At 38.0% G+C, this 18,830-nt stretch overlaps 3 protein-coding genes and 1 long non-coding RNA gene across 9 annotated transcripts; 2 read left to right on the top strand and 2 right to left on the bottom strand.

The window, feature by feature from the left end:
- Positions 1–516: 516 nt before the first annotated feature.
- LOC126587567 (uncharacterized) lies at positions 517–5,222 on the bottom strand. Its single transcript, XM_050252651.1, has 9 exons — positions 4,998–5,222; positions 4,774–4,857; positions 4,461–4,570; positions 4,273–4,323; positions 3,718–3,861; positions 2,759–2,848; positions 2,204–2,310; positions 1,451–1,535; positions 517–1,031 (listed from the first exon to the last, which is right to left on the bottom strand). Exons 1-9 carry the CDS (start codon positions 5,107–5,109, stop codon positions 933–935), a joined length of 882 nt encoding a protein of 293 aa, XP_050108608.1. The 5' UTR covers positions 5,110–5,222; the 3' UTR covers positions 517–932.
- A 1,228-nt stretch (positions 5,223–6,450) lies between these two features.
- LOC126588020 (protein NONRESPONDING TO OXYLIPINS 2, mitochondrial-like) lies at positions 6,451–9,477 on the top strand. Of its 5 annotated transcripts, none has more exons than XR_007611300.1 (4): positions 6,451–6,743; positions 6,845–6,963; positions 8,379–8,506; positions 9,239–9,477. XR_007611300.1 is itself a non-coding variant. In XM_050253147.1 (4 exons), the coding sequence occupies exons 1-3, from the start codon at positions 6,592–6,594 to the stop codon at positions 7,445–7,447; spliced, it is 291 nt and encodes a 96-aa protein (XP_050109104.1). In that variant the 5' UTR covers positions 6,451–6,591; the 3' UTR covers positions 7,448–7,469; positions 9,239–9,477. The 5 variants fall into 5 exon arrangements, 4 of the variants coding, with proteins under 4 accessions (XP_050109104.1, XP_050109105.1, XP_050109103.1 ...); XM_050253147.1 differs by lacking the exon at positions 8,379–8,506 and adding an exon at positions 7,428–7,469; XM_050253148.1 differs by lacking the exon at positions 9,239–9,477 and adding an exon at positions 7,428–7,469 and having other exon boundaries at positions 8,379–8,616.
- Positions 9,478–13,581: 4,104 nt separating this feature from the next.
- LOC126587403 (uncharacterized) lies at positions 13,582–18,254 on the top strand. Of its 2 annotated transcripts, none has more exons than XM_050252445.1 (3): positions 13,582–13,983; positions 15,045–15,130; positions 16,068–18,254. In XM_050252445.1, exon 3 carries the CDS (start codon positions 16,206–16,208, stop codon positions 18,087–18,089), a length of 1,884 nt encoding a protein of 627 aa, XP_050108402.1. In that variant the 5' UTR covers positions 13,582–13,983; positions 15,045–15,130; positions 16,068–16,205; the 3' UTR covers positions 18,090–18,254. The 2 variants fall into 2 exon arrangements, with proteins under 2 accessions (XP_050108402.1, XP_050108404.1); XM_050252447.1 differs by having other exon boundaries at positions 13,938–13,983; positions 15,082–15,130.
- Positions 13,990–16,084, bottom strand: LOC126587416 (uncharacterized). The gene is made up of 2 exons (XR_007611065.1): positions 15,747–16,084; positions 13,990–15,422 (listed from the first exon to the last, which is right to left on the bottom strand). It is a non-coding gene; the product is annotated as an uncharacterized LOC126587416 (long non-coding RNA).
- Positions 18,255–18,830: the final 576 nt, after the last annotated feature.

Genomic DNA, 18,830 nt, shown 5'->3' with positions numbered 1-18,830 from the left:
ATTCGACACAATATTTTTGACAGTTTTCTAATTACAATGTATTACTTAAAAGGTAAGGATTCTACCCTCTTACTCGTATTAAAAATAAAAAATTGAATTCACCATATTCTCTCCTTTCTCTCTGCTTGCCACCTTCTCCCTTTCCCTGTAAGTCTTAAGTTAAATAGGCTTACAATAATATTAAAGTATTGTGAATTGTGAGATTGTAGAGAATTATAAATTTACGAACTCAACCAACCCTTGCTAGCTAGGGAGAATTAAGTTATTGCAGGAGAAATAAGAAAAAAGAGTGGAGAAAAAAACGTGGGAAATTTTTAACCTTTGTAATTTACTATTTTGCCTAGATAAAATTGGGAGTTGAATTTTACACTACTCTCCCACATCTATCTTAATTTTTGACCATCGAATTGCACACAAAACCTGCATCCATCACCCTTTTCACTCTTCGTCCCTCCTTTCCAATACAAATTTTCACCATCTCTAACCCAGAAAAAAAAAAAAACAAAAAAATAATGGTTATCAAACAGACTCGAACAATTGTCATTTCCACTCAAAATGCAGTCAAATTGTCAAAATTATGAATCGAAAACACTTGGGGCATAACATCTGTTTGTTTACATGATAGAAAGAACTTTGAGATGAGATATACCAAATATGTTAACAGAAAAGCGAACGAGTGAGTGCAGATAAAATTAAGACAGCCACCATTTACAGCTGATTTCACCTCTCTCGTCTATCTCTTTAATTTAAAGGAATAAGTTGGAAATGCAGCAAAAATAGTCGCCCTGAAGGAAATCGGGAAGACGTTAACAGGCTGTTTAGTCCCATGCTATGTTTCGCCGGACCGATATAAAAGGCGATTTGGTTGAACCATAGTACCACATACGAAGGACCAGTTACACAAAATTGTCAACGAAAAGCGCCAAATATTATCAATCCCCCATATACTTCTGTTTCTTGGCCGTGTTCATATATGGTCTGATGACCCATTCATTCTGGGCTTCATCCTGATCCATTGTTCCTAACCTTATCTGCAACATCAAAGCGAAAAAACGAGTGTAAACACGAACAAGTAATGCTATGAAACATTAAACAGTATACTGGGAATAAACATAGCACGAACATGACCAATAAATCTAAGTGATTTGATTAGCACCGGCACGACTTAGTAAGGAGGTATTGGGTTCGATAGGTAAACAACACTTATCAGTATGCTTGGTGTGTGTATGTGATGTTGCTTTCTTTGTATTAAACAGGAAAGAAATTTAAAGTAAAAAATCTCAGCGGACAGCAGGAACATTTTGAGCAAACTAGGTAAAGCAGAAAAATTCTAACTAAGGTCCAGACGACACAACCAACACCAATATGTGAATGCAAAAGGAAACACAAGCCATATCCTTGCAAGAAGCACAAATTTCTCAACAATGAAGATATGGTAATGAGTACTAACCTTAAAAAGCCTCAATTCAAACCGAGGACCGATCTCCTTCAGCTCAATAGATTTAGGACCTCCAGGCTTCTCATAAGTATGGTGCCTGTAAGTTCTCAAAACGTTAATGGAACTACAAAACAACCATTTTCACTTAACAAAAATTTGATCCCTCGATATATAAGAAATATAATGAGTACAATGGTACAATTGCTCCTAAGCAATGGTTAAAGACAACAGAAAAAAGGGGAAAAGAAAATGCACAAAAAAGGAAAAAACAGTTATTCAAATCTAATGAGCAAATAAAACAGTTACATAATATATGTTCTGACCAAATAAAAGGCGCCCGAGTTCGTATTATTCAAGAAAGCCCTATCTACATTCACCAGCATGTGCATATAGTAGAATTTATGGGAAATGTGAAAATCATTGTTGATATATCAACAACCATCCTTAAGGGTGCGTTTGGTACGCAGACGGGACGGAACGGGACGGGACGGGACGGGACGGAACGGGACGGGACGGGACGGAACGAAGGTGTAATTTTTGAAAAAGACATGGGGTATATTTGTCTTAAAATGGTAAAACATTGTGTTCCACAGACGTGGAACAAACCCGTTCCAGAGGGGGCAGGTGGGACGCAAAAACACCCAAAATCTGTCCCGTGGAACAGCCCGTTCCACCCATTTTTGGCGCACCAAACGCGGGACGGAACGCCTCGTCCGGTTCCGTCCCGTCCCGTTCCACGTACCAAACGCACCCTAACAAACCAACCTGAATGAAATGTAGTCAGAGCGATTGGCGAAAGTGATTATGCGTTTTGTATCTGGCTTTGGCACTGGAAAGAGATGCTTTAAAATATTTGCTGCCCTCTCACCCAACTACGAACAATCAAGAAAAGAAAATCGTATTCAATAGAACAGTCAACAGGTTAGTAACTACAAAGGCCAACTCAAAAAGATGCAGTGATGCAAGTGTGCATAAGATTAAGATGTAGCAGGAGTGGATGGATCAGCATTAGTAGGAATAGTAATCAGAGAGAGAGAGACAGAGATGAAAGATGGCCTCATCTAATTATATCACCATCAAGGTAGCTTATCAATAGCTCAATATGTAGTCATAGACAGAACAGCAACATTGAAATTCCTCACATGATTTTCATAGTAGGAGGTATGTCATAAACTCTTTGGAGATAACTATAATCAATCATCCTCATCTCTGAACCTTATAAACTATCCCTAATTGGATCAATGGGGTCTGATCTATCTTGGCATAATGTACGGAGTAAAGCAAGTCAAGCTGCTGGAATCTTTAATTGAGCTATGATACCTTGGTCGTGAAATTGTCAAGTATCACGTGTGGATAAACCTGAGGCATCGTTCCCATGGCCTTCTTGTCTTTGATGTCATGTCTTGTGACCTATAACAACAGTACTATTAGCACAGTGCTCAAAATAAATAAGTCAGAAAAGCAATAATGTAAAAACGGGTATTGGTTAATACAAATGTTCATCATGATTGGCAATCTACAATTGTTGTCAGTATCAAACCTTCATTTTATGGTTCTTTGCACTAAGAAGCTGCTGCTTTGTTTTTACCAATTTTTTAAGGGCTTTGTTTTTACCAATTTTTTAAGGAATTAGAGTCGCTCAAGTTTCCTGGAGGACTGTAAAAGTGGTACATGGATCTTTCGAGGGTGATCTCAAGCCATTGACTTGCCGATTATGATTGATTTTGAATATCTGGATCCAAGTTTATTATGATTGATTTTGAATCGCTGGATCCAAGTTTATTATGATTGATTTTGAATCGCTGGATCCAAGTTTACCAATATACATCCATTTAACTCTTTTCATTCAATAAAAAAAACTATTATAGTAAATGATTTAGAAGCTATGAGGCTTTCTTGCTGGGTTTAGGCAAAACAGTTTCATCTTCAAAATTGATCTTCTTCAACTTTCTCTTTACCTTACACTCTAGCATTAACCAGACTTGTACAATCAACCATTGAAAATCACAAATCTGAAAACCCAAGGCCATATCTCCCAAAAGAACTGTTACTAGAAACCTCTGATTCCTGAAAGCAGTGAAATGAAATCCTTTCTAGCCCTATTCAAACCTCTAGATCATGATCCTTCTCTTTCATTTTTCAAAATTCTATCTTGGCCTCACTTTCATAATTTTTGCTGCTGAAGGTCCTAAGAAATTCTATGTTGTCCGGATTCCTTTTCTGCTGTCCTACATCAGTCTTAATACCAAGATAATTACAAAAATTATCACACTACGTACCACATTGAGTAGTTGAAAATAAGCTGTTGGACCAAAAGGAAGGTGGCTTATAATCAAACCATCTGGTACACCACGATGTTCATGAACCAGCACAACATCCGTAAATTCGTGTGAACGGCATGTTTCAATAATTTCAGAAATAACCTGCAGGATTTGGAGAAATAAAATATCAATGTATGCTCAAGTATGGAAAGGGCCAAAGCATCAGAACCATCAATGATAGGCACATCCTTAAATGTCATTGTGTTCTCAAGTAAAGGGGTCAATCTAGCATTACTTAAATGTCATCATCTTCCCACAACGCAATGGTTGGGTAATGCATGTTGAATTGGTGATTCATAAGAAGTGATCAAACACCATCGTGCAGAAAAATATGTGCAAATCAATTTAGAGTACCGCTCTGTCTATTGTCTATTTTCTAGTTGGAAGGCTAATACAAATAACATATAATTACATAATGATTCATTAATACAGTTTTGACGGAGTAAATGATCCATTAATTATATATCTCCATAATCAATAACAATATAAAACTAGGCAGAAAAGTGGACCAACCTGACCACCACGATTCATTTGTTGCGCATTGGGAAAAACGAGTTTCAGTTCCTGCAACAAAAGTGTCATTGAACGACAATCAATAATCAACACTGGCCTTGCATAATATTAGTACCACAAAGTGAACACAATAGTGCAGCAAAACTGATTAAAACCATGTGAAGCACAAGGAAAGAGGCTAGGCCAACCTTAGTAAATTGTATAAGAGGAGCACTCGGATCCCGGGAAGTAGTCAGCAAAATTTTCGGATCTCTCTGAGTTGCGTTTGCATACTCATCATCTATATGTGACCTCGGGACTGGGATTCCGAAATGAAAGCCATGAAGAATCGACATCATAATCGAATGAAAACTAAAGCATTACATGTTCAAACTACCCAAAATATTACAAATTGTCAATTACATAAGAACTTGAATACATTGCTACATTATTTACACACAAAAAAAGGAACTTTCATATATAAATGATCATAAATCGAAAAACTTTCATAAACCCCCGTACCGGCAGTGTTTTCGTCCTCTAAATCGATCTCTTGACGAAGGGCAGCCTCCTCGTTCCGAAGCTCGGTGGGTATCGGTTTCCCCTCTGCAAAGAAAACAAGTGTCCCAAAATTGTTACAAATTCAATCACTTCCAAAACAAAATTTCAAATTAGAAACAAGAACATATACACACATATGTATCGAGAGAGAGAGAGAGAGAGAGAGAGAGAGAGAGAGAGAGAACCTTCTAGAGCTTCTTTGATCTTGCGCTTCTTCTCATAGAGCAAGCGTTGTTTGCCTTCCAAGCTCTTTCTGTACAAGTACTCCTTCGTCAACCTAATTTTTCGGCGCAGCATAATTGCTCTCTCTGCAACACAACCTAGAGAGAGAAAGTGAAAACGAGGGGGAGAGAGAGAGAGTAGGGGTTTAGGGATATGGCAGGTCACTCCATCTTGCTTGCTTACCTCCAGAAGGTGCGGACATAGGGTTTTAGCACGGCAGTTCGAATCCTAGCCGTCCACTTTCCGTTACAATCTTAGCCGTCAATGTTTAATCCCACGGCTTCTATTAAAACTTGCCAAACACAAAATGACGAAATTGCACTAAATCCACATAGTTTACAATAACTCTCATTTTCGTCACTATAGTTTATTTGCTACATTTTTGCCCTTGAATTTTAGTTTTTTTCACTTTAGAAATTTTGCCGTACTCAACACATTAGACTAATAAAAAAAAAAACACATTGGACCAATAAAACCAACATAATGAAACTACAAAGACGAAAATACAACAAAAATAAAATACATATATAAAATTGAAAACAAGGCAAAACACAATAACAAAACACTTATAATAACATGTGTCCCGTTCATAAAAAAAATAAAAAATAAGTAACCCTTACCTTTGACTTTTAGAGAAGGAGAAAGACAAAACGGAATAACATATGTGATTATCTCACCATTTTGTTTTTGGATTAAACAAGCTTATAATAACAGCTGCAAAATTCCTTAATAATTCTTACTTCCCCTCCTCATTTCTTTGTTTACTTTACTTTCATGTCTAAAATCCTATTGGGTAGTGCTTTAGGAGGAAGATGCAACAGAAGCCAATTTGTCTAGCAACAAAAGCCAAAGAAAAAAGGGCACTTTAGGAGGAAGATGCAACTCCCTAAAACTTCATCGTTACTTATTCATATTAGCGCCTATGATAAACACGCATACTGACTTCATGATAAAGCTACCATCACTAGTTGGTCTCCATATACACTTGTCTAGTTATACAAACAATTCAAGTAATTTTGTGCTCAAATTCAAGCTACGTTAGAACTTGACCCTTTTTTTATACAACGATATATTTACAAGTGAACAGAGTAAGTTGTAGTACTTAGTGAAAGAGCTTGAGAGATTTAAATAAAGCAAAATGTGAACATCCAAATAATTGTAGCTTCACTCAACTCGCGTACACTTAAGTAAAAGAAAAAACTCACGTACATTTGTTTCTTCACAATTTAAATTAATCTAATATGTGGAAAGTAAATTAAAATAAAACATATTATCTAAATCAACTGATCTAACTCGTTTCCACTTTGCCATTACACTAAAATAACAAGTGGCTAAGAATTTGACTGGGGCCAAATTTGGCCCAATACCGAAATCAGAAGAACAGCTAAGCCCAACCAACTCGTGCAAAACTAAAAGAAGAAAATGATGCCTTCAGCAACGAGTAGGGTTTAAGCGAACTGCTGCCTCCCTGCTTCCTCGATCGACCTGCGATTCATTCAACCTCCATATCCTCCTTCGCATTCACGCTCTCTCTCTCTCTCTCTCGCCGAACAATAAATGGCTTCCTTCTGCAGATCAGCTCTAATGGCGGGCTCAAGGTCCATAGCTCGCTCAAGAGCCCTCAGCCAAACCTCCCTGAACTCCCTAAACCCCGCAGCCATGGCATCCCCGTTTGCTTCCGCCACCAGAACAATTCCTTGCGCTACAAGGTAAGGTCTTCTCAAATCCCTCCAAGTCAGCCAATTTTGACAATTTCTGTGGCTTTAGAAACCCAGTGTTAACAAATATCTGTTATTGTTATTGTGATTAGATTCGTTTCGGTGTTGGGATGCATGGAGTCAATGATGCCGCTTCACAGTGCCATTGCTTCTGCTCGGCTTACATCCAACATTGCCGTCGATTCCACCTGCTGGAGTTCCCTTTCTCTTGGTAACCCACTTACCCAATTTTTAAATTTTTTAACTGATTTTTTTCTTGTTGAATTGTTTTCTTTATCTGTGTTTTTGGAATGGGTGTTTAATTTTGTTAATTTCACGTATAGCTATATCGCTAACGAGATGTAGGGAGTGTTTTCTAGTCCTTTTTCGTGTGAAATAATTGGGATTCGTTGGATTTTTTTAATGGTTTAGTAGACAAAATGAAGAGTTAAATCTTAACAAAGTTGCCCTTTTATCCATTATCCGTCATTCTCTCATTCATTTCCAGAATCAAAACTCGGGTCAGTGTCAAATTTGGATAATAATTCAAGTTTCTAGTGCACAGATGTGATTACTGCATTCTGTTAATTAACAAATAGCTCTTAAGCTAGTCGTTTCTTGTCTAGTGGCGCACTGATTACCTCTTTCTGCATTGGGTGTCTATTTCTGACTCATTTTTTCTACATCGTGGTATAGGTCTTGCATCACCGTTGTGACAAGGCCCGCTGGCTATGTGAGGTAATCGGTGCTTAGGGTTTCCCTTCTGAGTCATGTCTTGAAATTTTGGACACTGTATTGCGTAGCTTATGCCAGCTTCGTTAATTCAGCTATTTAGTTGCTGTTGCTAAACTTCTGTTAGATTGTTCAGTGGTACCTTTGAGCACCATTCTTATTCTGCTCTTGTTTTCAGTTTACATGAGTAATTCATGGAATTGCAGTTTCTTATTGTGGTATAAATGATCCACATGGATGCATTGAGTTTTCTTTGCAACTTTCTGTGGTGTGTATTTTGTAATGTGAAGGTGAAACAACTAGATTACTATTCAAGGCTTGAGTTATTTAATAATTGATATTTTGAGCAATTATATTACTATCTATGGTTATCAAAACGAAAATTATACATAAATAAATGTGCAAGGCTGGTTGTAAATCGATGGGGATGGAGAAATTTAAGCCTATTTTAGGCGACAGCGTTATTCAGCCATACCTGTTTGTGTTCATTTCATCGCCAATATCCACTTACCTTTGTAGCAGAAGAGTGAAAAGATGGGATATTCTGTTGCAATTTTGCATATACTTAAAATATTCCTGTTTGAGCCCTTGGTTTAGACAGAGAAAAATAATAAAAGAAGCTAGAGATCTTCAAGTTAACATCTTCTTATTGCACTCAAAACATCCTGTCATCCATATGGTGATGCAACTCTGGTTCCATGAAAGAACCACTGACTTTGATATTCACCTCACTAGAAATACGATGCAGTTAGTTGTCATTTTCCCTTTGAATTTGTTGTATTAAATTTAGGCTCATCTTAGACACATTCTTCTTCAACATATTATATCCTACTCACCAGTACAATTTGTTTTTCTCTTCGTCGGTAGAATTTCTTCATCTACTGATCTTCCTATTTGCTTCATTGGTTTTTCTAGAGGCTGCAGTTCCTCGGTGACAAGGACTCCATGCTCCGATCATTTCAGGCTTTCAAATTGGCTTGCATATTGGTTCCTCCATCCTTTGTTCTTTTCCTTTTTTCAATGCTTTATGGAAATTGCTTTGTGTAAGTTACATTAGGCATTCCTGAAAAATAGTTTTACTGTCTTGAATGTTTACATGCTAGTGTGCACATTGACATTTACTCTGGTACCTTTCTAAGGACCACCGAGGACATTTGCTGTGTTTTTTGTTCAACCACAGCTTGTGTTAGTAAGTGATTTCGGGCATTTTGACTAACGTTAAACTTGGTATTTGCCTATCCTTCAATGTAGGACTTAGGGATAGTCAAAATCAAGAGTTTAGAAACGAATAGCTCTTCATGGGTTTCAAAGTGACCAATGACTAATAGAGAGAACTGAGATAGTCCCTTAGGGATCACCCTGATGTTTAGGAATTCGGTTTTCTTTTAGGTGATCCTAAATAGTAAGTTCTAGTCACATTAGTGGCTCTTGTACTCTATGACTGTTGCCAGTTATTTACTACGTACGAAATGTCCACACCAATGATTGCTGAACAAGAATATCTTATTGCACTGTCTGTTTTGAATGATGCAAATTGCTTAATTACCTTATTATTTCTGCTATTACTGCATATTCTGATCACATGTGAAGTTCATGTTCTAATACTCTCCAATAAAACCTAATGACGGGGTTAAAGCACCCTCCACCTAAACTACTCAAACTTCTAATTCATTAACTGTGTGATCTCTTTACATGTGCTTCTTTAGTAAATAGCAATAGCATGATTTCTGTTGAATGAGTTCAAGCTCGGCTAATTATAAATTATTCTTGGATAGGGCTCCTCGACCGAAGCTGAGCATGAACCCAACTTAACCAAGCAACCTTGCCCTGATTCGGCCAAGTTGTACTGTACTGCTCCCCTTCCTTGTGTGCCCATGGCATATAAATTGCTATTTGTTAAATGGTTTTCGTTATCAATTTTGTTTTTGCTTGAACTAGACATTTTGATTGTGATGGTTTGCGATGTAATGCCTGGCCTGAAGAATTAATGGAACAATAGGAATGTTGCATTCTCTTTGTATGGTTTGGTTACTACTTACAAGTATAGGGTCTGTACCAGTTAGGTTCATGTGATGCACGAGCTTATTTGGGTTGAGGGCCTTCTTTCTGTCAATTCAAGCTCTGCCTTGTAAAAGCCGAAAGAATCACCTTCTAGCATATATATTTGATTACCGAATCTATAGCGCATGGATAAAATGTGACGATGTTATTGCTACTAACAAAACGTAGTGGCGTGTTATCGAAGACGGGCTTTTAACAATTCTGGTGATCGTCCTCTTGTTGTGTATGGCATTGACAATCTTGTTTACAACATCTACTAATTCGAAACGTAATTTTAAAGCCATATTTGACTGGTATGCGCTTTGCCTTGTGTGGATCCTATTTCAATGGGAACTTGATGAGTAATACCGTTCAGAAATTCCATCCAAAATAAAGAGTTCCAAACGGAGTAGACCGTTGTTCTACATTATAACAAGTTTAGAGATCATTACTTACTTACAATTTTTTAGTTTAGGGACCGAAGCTCCAATTGAAAATTCCAATGTGGATTGAATAATTCCATTTTGAGTATGAAAGTTTTCAAAAATTTTATATGGAATTTATAATGTACATATCTGATGTAAAATTCTGAAATTTCTTAAACTTATTACTATAGAACATTGAATTGTTATTGGCATTTTAAAATTTTCATTTTGAACTCCAAATTTTCTATAATTGAAAGAAAAATACACTTGTTAGGAGTGTAAAATAAGATTTTTGAAGTGCTAATAACAATTTTTGAAAAACAATTCATGCATATTCTTATTTTATCATGTTTATTGTTAGTTTTATTGGATATGCTTCATTTCTTATTTTGTATATTCAATCATATTAAAAGTGATTATATTCATATGTACTATTTTATCTTGTCTTATATTAAAAGTGATTATATTGGCTTGGTTTGGCACGAGTTGAGCGTGAGAAAGCCCAGCGAGAAAGGTGCTGGCTTTGTGTGTTTGGAAGGGCATAAGGCCCAGCAAGTCAAACCTAGGCCTAGAGCCTAGTTCACACACGTAGCAAAGTTGCTATAAGATCCCACATCTCTTAGGGGAGTGAATCCTGTAAGCCTTATATGTATATTCTCATCTCTACCTAGTACGAGGTCTTTTGGGAACTCATTGGCTTCAGATTTCATCGGAACTTCGAAGTTAAGTGAGTCTGTGCGAGAGCAATCCCATGATGGGTGACCCATTGGGAAGTTCTCGTGTGAGTTCCCAGAAAAAAAAACCGTGAGGGCGAGGTCAGGGCCCAAAGCGGACAATATCATGCTATGGTAGAGTTGAGCCCGGGATGTGGCGGAGGCCTGGGCCAGATGTGACAAATTGGTATCAGAGCCAATCCCTGGCCGGATGTGTGCCGACGATGACGTTGAGCCCCTAAGGGGGTGGATTGTAAGATCCCACATCGGCCAAAGGAGTGGATCCTGTAAGCCTTATATGTATATTCCATCTCTACCTAGTACAAGGCCTTTGGGGAACTCACTGGCTTTGGATTCCATCGGAATTCCGAAGTTAAGCGAGTTCACGAGAGCAATCCTATGATAGGTGACCCATTGGGAAATTATTGTGTGAATTCCCAGAAACAAAACAGTGAGAGCGTGGTCGGGGCCCAAAGCAGACAATATCGTGTTATGGTGGAGTTGAGCCTTGGATGTGGTGGGGGCCAAGGCCAAGATGGCCAAGATGTGACAGCTGCTGTTGTCTCACGGTGCAGCTAGTTCCCTTTTTTTTTCTTTTTTTTTTTGAAATTTATAAGGTTGTAGAAACCCTAATATGCTTCTAATTTATGAATATATTTTGACTCACAAATTTCACATAGCAATTTAATTGCGTAATGCATGAAACAAATATATATATATTGACAAATATAGAAAACATATACAATATATATATGTATATATATATATATATATATATATCGGAAGGAAAATATAAACATAGGGGGTTCATGCATCATGGGGAATGTTTTCATGCTTCAAGGTCGTTTCAAATATCCTACTTTATTTTAAGCGTACCTGATTGGTAGAAAACAACAGGAGCCTTTGAATGTGTAGAAGATCCTTCTCGGAAAACTGGAATTGCATCTATAATGTGTTGTATCACGTTTAACATAGAAAACTTAAATTGAATCAATATCATGTATATCAATTCAAAATAATAAATTAATCATAAAAAATAATGATTAAAACGTAATACTCCCCTGATTTGATAGTAATTGAAGCTATTGTCAAATTTGATAGTAATTCTCTTCTGCCAATTCATGTATCACCACATAAGATTTGACATTTCGGTTGAAGAATATTAGTGTTATCTTTTTTTATTATTAAAGCTTATGTGAACATTTTAACCTCTTATCTAGCTAGAGATAAAGCCAAAAAAGTTATTCGCGCAGCCAAACAGGGGCTCAGCAAAACTGTAGGAGCTATTTATGAAACTGGACTAAGAACAAGGCTACTATTTATGAAAGTGGACCAAGAACTAGACACTATTTATGAAACTGAATCAAGAACTAGGCCACTATTTATGGAAGTGGAACAAGATCCATGCACTATTTATGAAATTGGACTAATAAGGAGACAATATTTATGAAACTTGACCAATAAGTAGACATTGTTTATGAAACCCAATCAAGAATGAGACACTATTTCTAAAACTAAACCAATAGGTGGAAACTATTTGTGAAACTAGACTAAGATAGAAACACTGTTTATGAAATTGAACCAATAACTAAGCATTATTCATGAAATTGGACCCATAACTAGCCACTGTTTATGAAACTAGACCAATAAGTAAACACTATTTATGAAACTGGACTAATAAGTAAACATTATTTATTCGGAATAATGTGGGTTATGTTGCTGTAATTCCAAAAAATAATGTTTATTGTGTTCCTTTCCAGAGATAGTGTAGATTATTTTGATTTAGTTTTCATAAATAGTGTGGGCTATTTTGCTGTAGTTCTAGAAATAGTATGAGTTATTTTGGCTCTGTTTCAAAAATAATGTAGGTTATGTTGCTATAGCTTCAAAAATAATGTGTGTTATTTTGGTTTAGTTTAAGAAATAGTATGATTTATTTTTGTTCAGTTTCAGAAATAGTGTAAGTTATTTTCCTATAGTTTCAGAAATAGTGTGAGTTATTTTGGTTTAGTTTCAGAAATAGTGCAGGTTATTTTGCTGTAATTTCAGAAATAGTGTGAGTTATTTTGATTTAGTTCCAGAAATAGTGTAGATTATTTTGCTGTGGTTTCAGAAATAGTGTGAGTTATTTTGCTATAGTTTCAGAAATAGCGTTGATTATTTTGCTGCAATTCCATAAATAGTGTTGATTATTTTGGTTCAATTTGAGAAACAGTGTGAGTTATTTTGTTGTACTTCTAGAAACAATGTGGGCTATTTTGGTTCAGTTTCTGAAATAGTGTGAGTTATCTTCATTCATCTTGAGAAATATTGTAGTTATTTCTTCACCTTCTCAACCATCTTTTCTCTCTTTTTTCACATCTCTAGTTGTAGACCACATCACTGCCGCACCGCATCACCATTAAAATCATCGTGACAAACCAAAATCAAACCAGCACCCAAAACTTGGATCCCACCATCTTCTCATGCTTCATCTTTGTTGTCTTCTTGTTGGCTTGGATTTGCCATCATCTCCCAAACCGAAGGCGCTTCGGTGGGATCTCACAGATGGAAAATTTTTGGTATTCAACACCACCTACACCAAACGAGCGCCACCACCTAAAAACATTATATAAGCTTATGTATCGATAAGAAAAATCCATGGGTGTAGAACTCTGCCATTTTTATTAATGATATCAAATTTTGCGAACAAACGCATGAGCAACTGACGATACATAGATTGCAAAGAGAAACTTCCTCATGGCGCTTTGAATGTCGTGTAGGGATTCCATCCAGTTTCAGTTCAAGGACAGACATTTCCAGTCTCTTTGTTTCTTCGCCAGATCACATTTCTCTACTGACAATAGTTTTAAGTTTATGCTTTGCTAATGACAAAATAATGTAGTTCTAGACGTAGACAAGTTAACTAGACAGTGTAAACATTCATATTCAAACTTTTTTTTATGTAACAATATTATATTAAAATATCGCTCAAATGAGAAATATTGTTACAAGCAAATCCCACATTTGCGAAGTTTGAGAGAAAAAGATGATTCCACATTTCCACTTGTGCAGCAGAGTCAATGATTATGATATATGTAATCACCATCATTATTAAGCATTGGTGATTTGGATAATAAAGGCAAATATAATGGGCAATGTGGTATTGAAACATTTTGAGACACATTTGGCAGCATCTTTCATTTCACTTTAGTGTAGAAAGACTGACTAGTCACCAAGGGCCCTCAGAGACTCCCAGTCACTGAAGAACTCTCCTTCTTTGCATGTTCTGTTACAGAAGATAAAAGAAATTTAAAAAATATGGGGATGAATCGTTTTCTTCGATCCAATCTCAGAACCCAGGTATCAAATCTTAAATCCCAAACACTCGTTTGGTTTTTTTTTGGATTACATCTTCCTGTATGTGTTTTCTGATTGACAAAGACAGAAGAACAACATAATATTACAAGCAACTGCATCATATTGAATCAAAACTCTATTTTAACTTCTTCCGACTTCTTAATGTCATCCCAAAAACCAAAATTGCACTCTTCATCTGAGGATCTGTAAGAGATTTGAACAAACATCCCGTATCTTAGCTAGGGGGCCAAAAGAATTAACAAGAATTGAAGAATTGAAAATGATTTCTGGTCTCTTTGTTTCTTCGCCGAACCTTCTTGCCCATTTCTCTGAGATTGTCGTTGACTATTAGCAGTTGGTTCCCTCTCGTCAGCTTTGCATCCTCTGTCGCCATCTCCTCTTCTTCTATGCTTGATTCTTTGAACAGGAACAAGAAGGAAAAAAAACCTAATTTGATCGAGTTCCTAAAGGCCAAAAATCCCTAGCTGGATAACAGAAAGCAATCAATTCAAAACCCTAAATTAAAAAATTTGCAAAAGTGAAGTGATTGGCCTTTATAACTCAGTTCTTCGACATGACTAAACTAACGGAAAACAAAACAAACATAACCCAAAATCGTCAGGGTCAAAACAGAGAAATCAGTATGTTATTTTGGGTGGGCTATTTTAATTGGACTTGTTTAATATTGAACTTTGTACTAATTATTAAATAAAGTTATATGATGATTTTTCATTAAAACTCAAAGTTCATTTTTTCATTAGTTTTTCTTATGAATTATCAAATATGACTTGTGGATTAATATTTGATAAACATCAGAGTGAGATCTAATCGAATGTTTACATGATGTCAAAATCTGATTCTTTGAGTCGTGACGGGAACATAGATGATACATCATGTGTTTTTATGCAAGTGGTGGAAAATTTAATTTTTAAGTTATTAATCTTTTAAAACACATAACCCATCATTTATATAGGAACATATGGTGTATCACATCGTATGACGGTCACACTTAAAAATTATCTTCAAAATGAGTCAAAGGGCAGGTTTAATTGTAATTGTAACAGGACTCGTATCTCTATGCTTCTGGTACATGTGTGTCAGTCTTACTCTTCTAATAAGAGTTCGATGAGTGGATCCCAAAAAACAAGGAGTCGAATGGAGTCCTGAGTGGCCAGGGATCTGCTGTCCCCTAATTTGTATCTCGTTCATGTCTCCTTTTTAATTTTTGAACACGTGTCCTATGCCTTAACTCAAAGTTAACAGTGTTAACTTTTCTAATTCATTAAGGAAAATTAAAATAATAAACACAACAAAACTCAAACACTGGAAGTATTGAGTCGAAGCCGACGACAATTCTCACCGTCCTTGAAGCTTCTTTCCACTCTCTCTTTCTATCTCTCATCGGCGAAGCAGCGTAGGAGGATTGATAAATAAATGGGTAGCTGAAAAACATCAAAACAACCCATCAAAAATTACACAAACCCCAATTTCTAACCAAAACTAAAATTAAAATTCAAACTTCTCTAACTTCACCAATTGATAACTAAATGGGTAGCATGAACACATTAAAACAAGCAAATTGGTATTAATCCCAAAACAATTACAGAAAACCCATCATCTAAACTCACCAAACCAAATTAAAAATCCAAACTTTTCAAGTCTACCAATCGAAAACCAAACGGGCGGCTGGAAAAAATCAAAACAAGCAAATGGGTATTGAAATTCCAGCAACAAACACCAAATGAAGAAGAAGTTTCAGAATTGACCTGCAGTGAAATGTTGGTGAAACTAAATCCTGAAGATAAAGAAATGCCAATTCGCCGAAAAGCTGCGAGCGGGTTTCGAAGGAAGTCCGGGATCGGGTTTTGTTGGGGCGTGCGTGCAAGCGGGTTTACCGGAGGGGATATGTTGCAGACGGGAGGAGAGGAGGAGGCGATGGGCTCTGGCCTTCACTTTCCCCAGAAAATGGCCGCATCTCTCTTAATGAATTAGAAAAGTTAACACTGTTAACTTTAAGTTAAGGCATAGGACACGTGTTTAAAAATTGAAGAGGAGACATGGACGAAACATATATTTGGGGACAGCAGATCCCTAGCCGTCCTGAGTTCCTAACTCTCTTCTAATAAAGACGTAGTGGAGTTGTTCTTGGTGCCCTAAACCAAGATAAGCAGCCGCCTCTCCGCCTCGTTCTTGGTCTCCCGCAGTTGCAGTCGCAGTCTGACGTCATGATGAAAGCTATGGGTAAAATTCTCTCCCCCTTCAGGGTAGAAGCACACAAGAATAATATCGATAACAATATTTCTCAGCTCCCAATAATTCGTCCTTATAATACTAGTTTGAGATCAATGGCACTGGTATTTGCTCCTCCTAACAGTAAATATCCACCACAGAGGCCACTGAAATTATGCTCAAATTTCTCTTCAAATGAGATTAATATTGAGGAGGAGGAGGATGTAACGGAATTGGAATCCGAATCGGGGTTGGAGTTGGAGAGTGTTAACACTAACCCCTGCATTGATCTGTTGCGTTTTCTGTTGGCTGTAGAGGTGAATTCCTCCTACAGGCAGAAAGCCTCCGCCTCCTCTCACAGATATCTAAACCAGCAACTTCTGCCGCTGGCCTGGTTCCACAGTCCCCTCACCACCCTCAAGCTCATTCGTTATCTCGGACAAACCACCGACTATGAATTGTTCTACAGTGCCTTGCTATGGCTCCACCACAACCACCCCAAAACCTTAGCCTCCAACATCGAGCCCCTTGCCGGCAACTCCGGTCGCGATTTTGTCGAGATTATCTACCGCCTTGTTCTTCTACAACTAATCAGCAGCCAACACTCAAATTCTGATGACGTCCGTTGTCGAATCAGAGACAAGACCATTGCCATTGCCAACAAGGCTGCCGAGATGTACCATCGCGACCCTGATTTTCAGTTTTTACACGACCGGGTTTCTGGTTTTTTCGCAAACTACCTAAAGTCTGATATTGAAAAGTTGAAGAGCAAGAACAAGAGGATGAATGAGAACGAGGATGGTGATGATAATTATATCGAGTTTAGCTGGGCTGCGGCATGTCTCCCATACGCTGGCTACCGGGCTGCCACGCAGCTGTGTGAAAGCATTGCGAGGAAGCTTTTTCCGCGACAAGATGGATACCAAGGTCTTGAAGAGGTACGTCCGAAAAAAAAAAGTATTGAAGAGGAGGCCGATTACACGTCAAGAGCGCGAAGCCGGCTGACCAAGGAGGTTTTGCTGCCAGTGAGGAGGATGACATGTTATGACACTTTTGGCGGCAAGTGTAGGATTAAACAGTATCTGGAGGACGTGAAAGCCGGCCGCTGCGAGATTAAGATTGATGATGAACCTACTTCGCTGCTGCTGCTTCCGCATAGGGTGATACACTATGTGGACAATCCCGATGTAGGGGACGTTGCTCAACTTCACTGGAAGGCAATGGTGGAGGACTTGTTCAACAAAGGCAAGTGGAAGAATTGCTTGGCTGTATGTAACGTCTCGAAGCCCACGAGTCTGCGAGGTCAGGATGTGTCGGTGGCTTTTGGGTTACTGGTGTCTCAGCTGAGTGAACAGCCCTGGAAAGGAAAGGTCGTCCCTTTCGCTCGATATCCTGATCTGCGTCTGATACAAGGTGGAAATGATCTCAAGTCCCAGTGTGCATTTCTGAGGGGCATGGACCACACCGAAACTTGTCCTTTCCACACGGTGCTTGATTTGATCCTCCAAGAGGCTGTGAATGCCAATTTGAAGCCGGAGCAAATGATCAAGAAGGTGCTAGTTTTCACTCATTATGGCTTTGAGATATCTAATGCCGACGGTCACTGGCCAACTACTTACCGGGCAATACAAAGAAAGTTTGAGGAGAAAGGTTATGGGGATGCGGTGCCACACATAGTGTTCTGGCAGTTGTGGAACAAGGGCGCTGCCGGCAACTGTGTCGAGCCTCCTTCAAGAATACCAGGGGTGACCATCCTCACCGGCTACTCGGACAATTTCATCAAGTTGTTCCTGGATACTGAGGGGGAAGTTGGCCCCAAGCATGCCCTGGAATCCGCCATCTGTGACAAAGAGTACTTAAATCTTGCTGTGGTGGACTGACTCAGTTGTCATGATCGATCGTTACGTTTATTTTAGTTTAAGTTATGGTCCTCGTGGACACTTGCGCTTAATTTGTTTCGGCTTACTTATTAATGCCTACGTTCGACCGGATGTTGTTCATTTCACAAGCCTTATAGAACTTGGGAAGCACAACATTCTAAAGCATGGCAAGTCTTCAGGAGAGCGTATACTTTCAAATTTGGTATTAACTGTAGGCTTTCTCAAGTCATTTTGCTAGGGGAATAGATCCATCCACCCTCTTCTATCATGGCTCCAAGGCCAATTCTCTCTTAATATTTTGTTTTGCGCAATTTATCCTGTTCAGAATAAGTTCCGCAGTTATGCCTTTGATGAGATTTTAAACCACATTGGTTTTGGGATATGTCATTTGACCTTCAAGGATTGAGTTTCTGGACGAGCTGATGATTTTGCAGTTTAAATCATCTTTTTCGAAGTCATTTAATGTCGTCTGTGATCAATGAATAGCAAGTCCCTTGCACGAGTGAGACGTCAACAAATTCGTTGGTTTGATTACTGGCTCGTAATGAATTGAAGGTAGTTATGGCCCCGAACTCGGCCATATATAGCAGGTTATAGTTCAATATACAAAGGCTTTGAGGGGCCAGTAGCTAAATCTTCAAAAGCATTCAAAGCCTCAACCAGATGGATCCACTCCACTCTCGTCTAATGCATTTACAGGACTTTTGCTGTATCAGAATCATCAGAGCCATACTTGCCTTT

This window comes from Malus sylvestris, chromosome 10 (genome assembly GCF_916048215.2).
Source record: "Malus sylvestris chromosome 10, drMalSylv7.2, whole genome shotgun sequence".
NCBI lineage: Eukaryota > Viridiplantae > Streptophyta > Magnoliopsida > Rosales > Rosaceae > Malus > Malus sylvestris.
This window is presented reverse-complemented; position numbering and strand designations above follow the sequence as displayed.

Excerpts from the sequence above, each read along its gene's own strand:
- LOC126587567 (XM_050252651.1), bottom strand. The coding sequence starts at position 5,109 with ATGCTGCGCCGAAAAATTAGGTTGACGAAGGAGTACTTGTACAGAAAG. Across the intron at positions 4,571-4,773 it reads AGAGGACGAAAACACTGCCG|TCCCGAGGTCACATATAGAT; the intron begins GTACGGGGGTTT and ends TCGGAATCCCAG. Across the intron at positions 4,324-4,460 it reads CTCTTATACAATTTACTAAG|GAACTGAAACTCGTTTTTCC; the intron begins GTTGGCCTAGCC and ends CTTTTGTTGCAG.
- LOC126588020 (XM_050253147.1), top strand. The coding sequence starts at position 6,592 with ATGGCTTCCTTCTGCAGATCAGCTCTAATGGCGGGCTCAAGGTCCATA. Across the intron at positions 6,744-6,844 it reads ACAATTCCTTGCGCTACAAG|ATTCGTTTCGGTGTTGGGAT; the intron begins GTAAGGTCTTCT and ends TATTGTGATTAG. Across the intron at positions 6,964-7,427 it reads CTGGAGTTCCCTTTCTCTTG|GTCTTGCATCACCGTTGTGA; the intron begins GTAACCCACTTA and ends ATCGTGGTATAG.
- LOC126587403 (XM_050252445.1), top strand. The coding sequence starts at position 16,206 with ATGATGAAAGCTATGGGTAAAATTCTCTCCCCCTTCAGGGTAGAAGCA.